Source organism: Pelobates fuscus, chromosome 5, assembly GCF_036172605.1.
Source record: "Pelobates fuscus isolate aPelFus1 chromosome 5, aPelFus1.pri, whole genome shotgun sequence".
NCBI classification, from domain to species: Eukaryota; Metazoa; Chordata; class Amphibia; order Anura; family Pelobatidae; genus Pelobates; species Pelobates fuscus.
This window is the reverse complement of record NC_086321.1, coordinates 299,152,441-299,163,889: the sequence shown is the minus strand read 5'-3', so window position 1 is coordinate 299,163,889 and position 11,449 is coordinate 299,152,441. Positions and strand designations below refer to the sequence as shown.

Sequence of the window (11,449 nt, the reverse complement as noted above, 5' to 3'; positions counted from 1 at the left end):
AATAGAGACTGTTCCCCCTACATAGGGTCACTTGGCAGATATGGATTGACACCTATCCTAAGGATCCCTGGGATATATATATACTCCCTCCAGACACCCTGTGTTACTGCAGATACTCCCTCCAGACACCCTGTGTTACTGCAGATACTCCCCCCAGATACTCCCTCCAGACACCCTGTGTTACTGCAGATACTCCCTCCAGACACCCTGTGTTACTGCAGATACTCCCTCCAGACACCCTGTGTTACTGCAGATACTCCCTCCAGACACCCTGTGTTACTGCAGATACTCCCCCCAGACACTCTGTGTTACTGCAGATACTCCCTCCAGACACCCTGTGTTACTGCAGATACTCCCCCCAGACACCCTGTGTTACTGCAGATACTCCCCCCAGACACCCTGTGTTACTGCAGATACTCCCCCCCAGACACTCTGTGTTACTGCAGATACTCCCCCCAGACACATGGGTGTAGGAACCCCAAAAAATCTGGGGGGGATAGCATTTTTACTCGCCGGGTATATTCTTATTCCGTAAACTAGGAGTTGTTTATCCCATTGTACAGCGCTACAGAATTTGCAGTCGCTATATAAATGATTAAATAATAACACTAAAGGGTCACTACAGGGAAGGGGTTTTACTTACCCGGATACAGCGCCGGGATCCTCCTGATTAGAACCACCCCTACCTTTCCCATGAATATTAGAACCACCCCTACCCCTTCCATGCACAAAAGAACCCCACCTACCCCTTCCACGCATATTATCCCCCAACCCCTTCGATGCATATTAGTACCCCCCTAACCCCTTCCATGCATATTAGAACCCACTCTACCCCTTCCATTCATATTAGTACTCCCCTAACCCCTTCCAATAATTTTTCTACCTACCCCTCTCCCCCTATCCTTATTAGAAGCCCCCTAACCCTTTCCAATTATTTTTCTGCCATGTTTACTAACGCCAGTGCTGGAGTGCCGCCGTGTTTACATTAAAAGGCCTGCAGGGACAGGCTATAGACACCAGAACCACTACATTAAGCTGCAGTGGTTCTGGGGACTATAGTGTTTCTTTAATGTGAAGTAAATTAGAGATTAGTGCCACGAATAATATGCTAGATTGCCTACTTACAACCAGATGAGGATGATGATGGGCTCTAGCTGCAGTCTGGCTCCACTGGTCTGGTGTAGAACGGGCTCTCTGGAGGCTGTTTGTAACTGTGGTCACAAAAATCAATGTTCTGGGAGAACGGGAAGCAGCTCCATTTTTTGGGGGCCCTTTACATAGCTCGAGGTCTGGGTCCCAGGGTCCACCTTCATGTTCCACCAATGAGTTTGTTCACAGGGGGTGGCGTGTGTAGGGGATGTCCTGATATGTGTGTAAGGAATGCATTGTGTGAATCTGTGTTTGTATGTGTAAGGGCTGCAAGGTGTGTTTCTGTGTATGTACGGGATGCAGTGTGTGCGTCTGTAAGGGGTGCATTGAGTGTGTGTACAGGGTGCATTGAGTGTGTGTGAGGAATGCATTGTGTGTTTGTGTGTGTAAGGGTTGCATGATTGTGTGATTGTGTGTGTGTGTGTGTGCACGGGGTGCATTGAGTGTGTGTAAGGAATGCATTGTGTGTTTCTGTGTGTGTAAGGGTTGCATGATTGTGTGATTGTGTGTGTGTGTGTGTGTGTGTGTGATGGATGTCAATCTCTCTCCCTCCCTTGTCACTCTCTTTCTCCCCCTCCCTCCCTCCCTCTCTCCCTCCCTTGTCACTCTCTTTCTCCCCCTCCCTCCCTTGTCACTCTCTTTCTCCCTCCCCCTCCCTTGTCACTCTTTCTCCCCCTCCCTCCCTTGTCACTCTATTTTTTTCTCCCCCTCCCTCGTCACTCTTTTTTCTCCCCCTCCCCACTCCCTCCCTTGTCACTCTCTTTTTTTCTCCCCCCCTCCCTCCCTTGTCACTCTCTTTTTTCTCCCCCCCCCTCCCTCCCTTCCTCCCTACTCTCTTCCTCCCCTACCTCTGTTGAAGCGTGGCCGAGCCCTGTATGGTCCGCGGGTACAGGAGACAGATACTCCCTGTACCCGCGGACCATACAGGGCTCGGCCACGCTACAGTGAGGGAGTGACAGGAGGGAGCGCTGAGCGCTTACCTCCTGTCAGCCCCTCTCCTCATGCTGCGCCCGGGCGGTGCGCCCTCATGGACGCACCAGCCCGGGCAAAGCTGCAGCCGCCTGAGGCTCTCTACAGAGCGCTCGGGCGGCTGCAGCATGAGGGGGGCCGGCAGAGCTGGGGGGAATTTCCCCATAACCTGTCCCTCCCGCATGATTTGCTGGGGGGATGCATCCCCCTTATCCCCCCGGTTCCTACACCCATGCCCAGACACTCTGTGTTACTGCAGATACTCCCTCCAGACTCTGTGTATTACTGCAGATACTCCCTCCAGACACAATGTGTTACTGCAGATACTCCCTCCAGACACCCTGTGTTACTGCAGATACTCCCCCCAGACACGCTGTGTTACTGCAGATACTCCCCCCAGACACGCTGTGTTACTGCAGATACTCCCCCCAGACACTCTGTGTTACAGCAGATACTCCCCCCAGACACTCTGTGTTACAGCAGATACTCCCCCCAGACACTCTGTGTTACTGCAGATACTCCCTCCAGACACTGTGTATTACTGCAGATTCTCCCTCCAGAAACTCTGTATTACTGCAGATACTCCCTCCAGAAACCCTGTGTTACTGCAGATACTCCCCCTAGACACTCTGTGTTACTGCAGATACTCCCTCCAGACACCCTGTGTTACTGCAGATACTCCCTTCAGACACTGTGTATTACTGCAGATACTCCCTCCAGACACAATGTGTTACTGCAGATACTCCCTCCAGACACCCTGTGTTACTGCAGATACTCCCGCCAGACACGCTGTGTTACAGCAGATACTCCCCCCAGACACTCTGTGTTACAGCAGATACTCCCTCCAGACACTGTGTATTACTGCAGATACTCCCTCCAGACACTCTGTGTTACTGCAGATACTCCCTCCAGACACCCTGTGTTACTGCAGATACTCCCTCCAGACACCCTATGTTACTGCAGATACTCCCCCAGACACTCTGTGTTACTGCAGATACTCCCTCCAGACACCCTGTGTTACTGCAGATACTCCCTCCAGACACCCTGTGTTACTGCAGATACTCTCTCCAGACACTGTGTATTACTGCAGATACTCCCTCCAGACACTCTGTATTACTGCAGATACTCCCTCCAGACACCCTGTGTTACCGCAGATACTCCCGCCAGTGGTGGCTCGTCAAAATAAATCAGGACAATTCCAAACCCCAAGGTTGAATACTGGTGAATAGGCTACAGATGGCCACTCCCATCACCCAAGGCAGAGTTCTTCAACAGTGTTACCCCTAAATGTCAGTCCTCTACCTCTTCCTAGGAAAATGTTCAAGATGCCAATACAGTGCCTGGCTGAAAGTGATAGTAGTTGCTGCCTACAGCCTGAGACCAGATCCCATAATTCCCCAACTGGGACTGGGGTTTAGAGTTTACAGTCTGCCGATCCACTGTGTATTGTTATACTAGAAGAATGGCTGCATTAGAGGGTCGAGGGGTCTATGCTCCAGCTCTGAAATCACAGCTGCGGCATGCTACTTGCACCACTTGTGTCAGCGCCAGCAGGCAGTAGCGGTCAATGCGGCATCTATGTATTCTATGTCTATGTGGGCCCCCATCAGGGCACTATAGAGTCAGGAAAACCGCTTTGTTTTCCTGGGTCTATAGTGATCCTTTACGTTTTCTATGGCTACTTAACCCAATTATCTCCACGATAGAGGGGAGGGATTTTACTGTTTCTGTGGGAGTGATTAACATTGTGAAAAAAGGTCCATGTGGGAGTTTACCTTGCTGGAGGACCTGCATAAAAGGCTGAGCTGGGGCCACCATTAAACAGACCGTTTTTACCCCTTCATGAAGTCTGGGCTCATGTTTGGGGGATTGGGAGCTATAATTCACAGCCAGGTATAAAACATAATTTAATATGAATAATATATTAAAGAATGGGAGGAAATAAGATTTTTTATTTTTTATTTCTGCATGACATTTTAACTGTGAATGTCATAATACGGTTTGCTTTTACTGCAATAAAACACATATATGTATTCAGCGATGTCTCATGTGTATAACAGTACCCCCTATGTACAGGTTTTATGGTGTTTTGGGAAGTTACAGAGTCAAATATAGCATGTTACATTTTTCCCACTGAAATTCGCAAGATTGGTTATGTTGCCTTTGTGACCGTATGGTAGCCCAGGAATGAAAATTATGGCATAACATTTGCAATAGTAGACAAACCAAGGTATTGCAAATGGGGTATGTCCGGTCTTTTTTAGTAGCCACTTGGTCACAAACACTGGCCAAAGTTATTGTTAATATTTGATTGTGTGTGAAAAATGCAAAAAAATAATCTGAATGCCAATTTTGGCCAGTGTTTGTGACTAAGTGGCTACTAAGAAAGACTGGACATGCCCCTTTAGAAATACCTTGGGTTGTCTACTATTGCAAATGGTATGCCATCATGGGGGTAATTCTCATTCCTGGGCTACCATATGGTCTCAAAGGCAACGTAACCAATCTGGCTAATTTCAATGTGAAAAAACTGAAACGCAAGCCTTATATTTGACTCAGTAACTTTTGAAAACACCATTCTCGCATACGCACCCCTTTAAGGGAGTTTGCCATGAGCTTTTGGAGGGGCCTGCTTGCCCGCCTCCTGCACTGAGACTATGGCCCCTGTGATGTATTGCCCTTTAAGAACATATTTGGGCATAATAGATTTTTATTGTGCGGCTACTGGCCCTTTAAGCACAGTGAATGGACTTTTATTGGACTGTGTATGCCCCTTTAAGAACCAGCTGGGGACATATTGTGACTTTTGGGAACAATGCCCCTTTAAGACTTTGTCCCCAGACTGTTAAAATCCTTTGTTCATTGCTATTTTCCACTTGGTTCAGTAAATGGGGCTTACTGAACCAGGTACACCACAGACGGACCACCCAGAAGTGGAAGTGTGCCATCAATTTACCTCCCAGGCTGGGAGCCTGCTGTAGGTAAATTGCAGAAGGCTGGGGGGCCGCCGTTCGTGCAAACTAACACGTGGCGGCGGCCATCTTTGTTCATTCAATGCGGTCAGCGGTGTGTGTAGCCAAATCCATGGAACTGAAATTGGCTATACAGTTCCGCGAACACCGCTGAGCATTACCTTCTCCCACAATGATTTTGCAGCAGCAGAGACTAAGTCCCATTCGGCGATCATTTTTTCAGTGTGAAATTGACCGACCGCACAGCCCAAATCTATGGAACTGTTTTGGGCAGGAAAATCTGTCATAAAGGGACCTCCAGCTAACTTTTAAACCCCCGGATGTAATTGGCTGAATTTTGACTGTTTATAATTAAAGTGTGCTGAATAATAATATGTTTTTTTTGAATATTGAATGTATAGTTTTAAAGTTATAGTACATGTGTAAAAACTTTATTTCTCTGCCAGTGATAATTACATTAACCCATTGTGTAAGGTAATTAAATCACAGGCAGAGATATTAAATCACAGGCCGAGGTATTTTGTCTGTAATTGCTGGGAGTGTCTAAGTGTATTGTACGTATTGATTGGTTATTTTACAAAACCCTGTGGGCAGTACTATGTGTGCAAAATGTGCATAAAAGCAGTGTCTCATTAAAAGCTTCAGTTCTTCTTCACCCTCAATTTATTAGGGGAATCTGCTACAAGGGATTGCTATGCTCTGCATATTCCCTTGCTATAATCACTCCTAAACTCTTGCAAGAGCTTGTTCCTTGTTTGCGCTCTGAAGGAGTCTACGGTGGTTATGGTGTTGGCTGGAGTGCTGGAAGCCCTCAGGAAGCGCTAGGAGCATCCTCCAACGAAGGTACCCAGTCAGGGTGCCCGTTGATCAGTTACAACCATAAAACCTGTACATGAGGCGTGCTGTTATACTCAGGAGACTTCGCTGAACACAAAAATTTGTGTTTCAAAACAGTAAAATGTACCACAACAATTATCTCGTCCGGGTAAGTGCCATTTGTGTGTAGAAAAATGTCACTTTCACTGACAATATTATCGTTGTAATACATTTTACTGCTTTGAAACACTAATATTTGTGTTCAGCGAAGTAAAACAGTACCCCCCATGTACAGGTTTTATGGTGTCATAGAAAGTTACAGGGTTAAATACAGTGCTAGCAAATTAAATTCCCTGGACTTTCTGCCTGGGTTGTCAGGCAGGTCCTGCAAATTGTAATTATTAAAATGACCTAATTATGTAAAAATATTACATAAATATATACATAGAATTATTATATATATATATATATATATATATATATATATATATATACGTGTTTGTGTGTATATATAATCCGACCTCCGACACTCACCATCATTAAAAAGTATAACTTGGAATACCTGGGTGCTTCCAGCGCCAAACATAAAGCAAATAGTGAACGGAGCACTCCTTAGGAAATTTTCAATAGTGTATTTATTAAGTAATCAAGATTACTTAAATACACAATTGAAAATTTCTTAAGGAGTGCTCTGTTCACTATTTGCTTTATGTGTGTGTGTGTGTGTGTGTATATGTGTATATATATATATATATATATATATATATATATATATAAATAAATTATTAAAGAAAAGAGGAGTCAGAAGTTGTAATCCAATATTTTTTTATTTAGAAAAGCAAGTGGGAGAAGCAACAAAGCAGAGGCAGCCCAGGTTGTTAGGAGCAGTCCTGGGAGGATATAGTGCAGAGGAGAATGAACCAATGTATATTCAGGGCAAGGATAGGGAAAACCAGGAGGAAATTGAGACTGTAACAACCTATAATGAACAGCGTCAGTTGTGTTCACATTTGTGGATGATAATGAGAAATAAACATCTGAGTGCATTGTTTCCCACAGATATCTATTCATCATCATCATCCCTTCTGGGAAGACCCTGCGCATGTCGTTCACGAACTAGGCTATCTACATCAGCAATGGTTATGCCCAAATTATGGGCAGCTTGCGCACGCATTAAAATGCACTCTTCCTCCCTCATTTCCATAAAGCGCTGCATATTTTGCTGCAAGGAAACCATTGCTGATGTAAATTGCCTAACGCCCTCATTCAAAACGTTAGACATGGAGCGTACCTCGGTTATTACATTCTGCAATAGTTCTTGCTGATTCTCCCTATCCTGCTGTATGGACGTCTCCAGTTCAGCTTGACGAGCCTGGATAGTCGCATACAGCGCAGCCAATGGTGAAAGAAGTTGTGGCGACTGCATTTCTTCGGCCACTGATGTCACTGAATCAGGATCCACTGCTGTTAGGGTAATGGTACCCTCCTCTTGCAGGGGGAGAGTACCATCAGAACCTATAGGGGAGAACAGAGAAAGAACATTGTTAGCATGTGTCATATGTTGCAATGCTTACTATCATCTGTACAACAATATTATTTAAACTTGGAAATAAGATATATGCAGTCATGCTATTAATTTATTATTATGTCTAAGTATAGTTATGCATCTTTGTCCCCCCTAGCCCTTTCTCCGTCTCTTTGTGACCTCTCAACGCATGTCTTTGTGCCCACCTCCCTTTCCTTCTAATCTCACTACATGTATCGTGGCCGAGCGTCCCCAGGTAGAGAATCTACTGTTTCTTCTGCATGACAGGAAGCTGATCGTTGCACTCAGCTTCCTTTCAGGGCAAGTAGATGGTAGATAAGATCACACGTGGTCCACTCAGCCACAGTAAATAAAGTGAACCGAAGGAGAGGAGCGATGTGAGCTACCCCCCACCCTTGCTGGTCACCCAGACATTGAGCCCCCTGGCCAGTGCGTGCTAGGCAGACGCTTAGTTTGCTTAGTGGTCGACCCGGCCCTGCCTGTTACATAAACTAGTATGCCTGCAGAGAAAATGTGTAGAGTTAAAGCATTTTTTACTTACGCTCAGCAGTGGATCCCTGTTCCTGGACACCAGTGGCCGGCTGTTGGAGGGAAACTACACTCATACGTGGTGAAGAAACGTCGACAAGTTGTGAATGGTCTGAAATACATGTATGTGATAAATTAACTTCATATACAGTAAAATCACATACTAGTGTGTGTGTGTATGTTTAAATGCGCACGCACACACACACACACATAACATTTATCTAACAATGCTATGCAAGTACTTACGAGAGGAAAGTGAAGCCAGGCGCATTTCCAGGGAGACAGGAGGTGAACCTGCTGCCCTGCTCTCCATGCAGTTCCTAGTGCCTCTTCTGGGGATTGAGGGGCTTGCACTGATGGCATAGAAAACACACATTGGAAGGTTAACACTAGAAAACTGATATATGTACATTTCGACTAACAAATATGAATTTAAAGGACCACTATAGGCACCCAGACCACTTCAGCTCAATGAAGTGGTCTGGGTGCCACGTCCCTCTAGTTTAAAGCCTGCAGCTGAAAACATAGCAGTTCTAGAGAAACTGCTGTTTCACTGAGGGTTAATCCAGCCTCTAGTGGCTGTCTCACTGACAGCCACTAGAGGCGCTTCCGCGATTCTCACTGTGAAAATCACAGTGAGAAGATGCTGGACGTCTATAGGAAAGCATTGAGTAATGCTTTCCTATGGGTGGTTTGAATGTGCGCACGGCTCTTGCTGTGCATTCGGAGCTGACGTCGGCAGAGGGAGGAGTGTTCCCCAGCGCCGAGGCAGCCCGGCGCTGGAGAAAGGTAAGTGGCTGAAGGGGTTTGAGAAAGGTAAGTGGCTGAAGTGGGAAGGGGGACACGAGGGTTGGGGGGGGACCTAATTACCCTATAGTGCCATGAAAATGAGTTTTTTTCCTGGCACTATAGTGGTCCTTTAACAACGTACCTTCAGATGTTTCAGTGCCAGATGTCCCCTCAATCCCAAGGAGGTTGTCTCTTCCCAGGAACTGCAGGAGCTCCTCTTCATAGGGCAGCAGGTCCGGTTCTTGTAAACCGCCTCCTGTCTTCCTGGAGGCGGCTGCTGCCTTCACCTTCCTCTTCACCATCCGCCTGATGTCGTAGTAACTGCAATGACATGTGTGATTGATTAATTACTTTAATATGTTTCTATATATATGTTTACTGACATGTTTAAAGGGATACTATAGGCACCCAGACCAATTCAGCGCATTGAAGTGGTCTGGGTTCAGTGTCCCAGGTCGCTTAACTGTGTAAAGGTAACTATTGCAAGTGCAACTGCAATAATTATCTTTATGTGTTAACTCCACCTCTAGTGGCTGGCTACCAGATGGCATACGCATTACACCCATCAGATTTCTATAGCTGAAGGATGTGCCGAGCGCATGCGCGGTACATCCTTCAGATTAAAGGCCCAGCTGATCGAGTGTCATCAGAGGCGGCACACATGCTCGCGGTACCTCCACCAGAATTCTATACCTCGAGGCCTGCTAGCGCGCAGCTGATCTTGCGTCACTTCTGGTGACATGGGGGCACCGGAAGTGACGTCAATATAGAAATCTGATAGATATAGATATCTGATAGAACAGCGACGTTTTGCAACATGACAGCCTCCCAATGCTTTCCTATGGGAAAGCAATGGATTTGCTGATCTTGTCAATTATGAAGATCGCAGCCAAGGAGGCAGAGCACAGCTCTGCTATAAGGATGAGTAATTAAAGGGACCCTCCAGGCACCCAGACCACTTCTGCCCAATGGAGTGGTCTGGGTGCCAACTCCCACTACCCTTAACCCTGCAACTGTAAATAAATATTGCAGTTTTCATAAACTGCAATATTTACCTTGCAGGGTTAACTCCTCCTCTAGTGGCGTCGCTGAAACCCCGATAGGAAAGCATTGAAAGCATTTTTCAATGCTTTCCGATGGGGAGGTCTAATGCGCATGTGCAGCATTGCCGCGCATGTGCAGCATTGCCGCGCATGCGCATTAGGTCTCACCCCGCCAGCGTCCGCGCATGCGCAATCGGTCTCCCCCTGGGGTGGGGGGTGGGAGGGAGAGGGGACCTGCAGTGCCAGGAAAATGATTTGTTCTCCTGGCACTGGAGTGTCCCTTTAATTACATTGCTGAGAGGGAGGTTAAACTGTGTTTTCACAGTTATAGTGACAGGAATGCAAACATGCATTCCTGTCACTATAGTGTTCCTTTAAAGCTGAGCTGCACATGGTGTTTTTTTCCCTCTATGTGCTTAAGTGACCCAGCCCTCACTTTTAAAAGACTTTAAAAGCATAGCTGCCACTGGTGGGGGTGTGTAGCAAAAGCACATGGAGGAAAAAATAAGTTTAAAAAAAACACGGCATAAAGAAAATTCTTTTTTAGGAATATAAGTGCACTTACCGTTTCTTCACCACCTCCTGGGTGCGGTTGTTCCCTCCAACAGCATTCACCGCTGCCACAATCTTCCTCCACCGATTGTCCTTCTTTGCTCTTGAAGTCTTTTTGGCTGCTCCCCCAAACATACATTGGTAGTACTGGCAAAGCTTGTTTACCAGTACTGTATTCTCCTCTGCATGAAAGCTATCAGCGTACTTATTCTTCCTCCCAGGAACTACTCCTTTTAAAATCCTTGGCTGTCTCTGCTTTTTCATGCTTCTCCCACTTGCTTCTCCTTCCTCCTGGCCAGAGTGGCCAATGCCCCCCTCTATATCCTATATCCATGTCTATGTCACTTGAGGAGCTGGAGGAGGACATGACCACTTCTGGCAAGGTCCCTATCAAAATGCCTAAAATGGCTGACAGGGTGGTGGGCTGGCTGAGCTCCAAAATGGCTGAATGGCTGGCCTATAGAAATTCTGGATAGATTTTGCATTGAAGGACTGCCTTGAGTTGATACTTTTATTTTTTACAGTTTTGTCTGGCAGTATGCAAAAGCCTATTTAATTGGCTCCTACTTTCCCACTCTCTTATAAAATGATACTGTGTTTCCAGTACCACCTGTCAGGGAAGCATGATGATTCATGAGCCCAAGAAACTAAGCAAAAGTAATGCATTGCATTTGCAATGTAATTCGACATGCGAATGACTATAGTAAGTGGTGTTCGGTAGTTTACTGATAGTGCCAAAACATTTTCATGCGATTGGCAGCGTTTGCGCATTAGACGATTCGGGAGTGAGTTCAGGAGTTTTAGGCGTAAATTAAACGACATACAACATTCAATGCCATGCTGTTAGATCAATGTACAAAATTTGAAACGAATGGTTATACTGAGTTCGGTTGAAGCTATTCGGTATTTAGGGATTAGTTAGGGAACATAGTTTTATGTATTCAATTCATTTGGTTTAATTAAATCGTGCCGAATGAACAAATGAGTTTATCCGAAACGAAAATATTAACGAATATCGCACGAAAACGAATGGAAGAATTGACGAATTTCAGGTTCTGACTAAACTAATTTCTTTTTCGTACGAA

The 11,449-nt window shown here is 45.8% G+C and overlaps 1 protein-coding gene across 1 annotated transcript; it reads right to left on the bottom strand.

Annotated features, from left to right (window-relative positions):
• Positions 1-6,968: 6,968 nt before the first annotated feature.
• LOC134612212 (uncharacterized) lies at positions 6,969-10,628 on the bottom strand. Its single transcript, XM_063456561.1, has 3 exons — positions 10,378-10,628; positions 8,912-9,090; positions 6,969-7,421 (listed from the first exon to the last, which is right to left on the bottom strand). Exons 1-3 carry the CDS (start codon positions 10,626-10,628, stop codon positions 6,970-6,972), a joined length of 882 nt encoding a protein of 293 aa, XP_063312631.1. The 3' UTR covers position 6,969.
• Between the last annotated feature and the right edge of the window lie 821 nt (positions 10,629-11,449).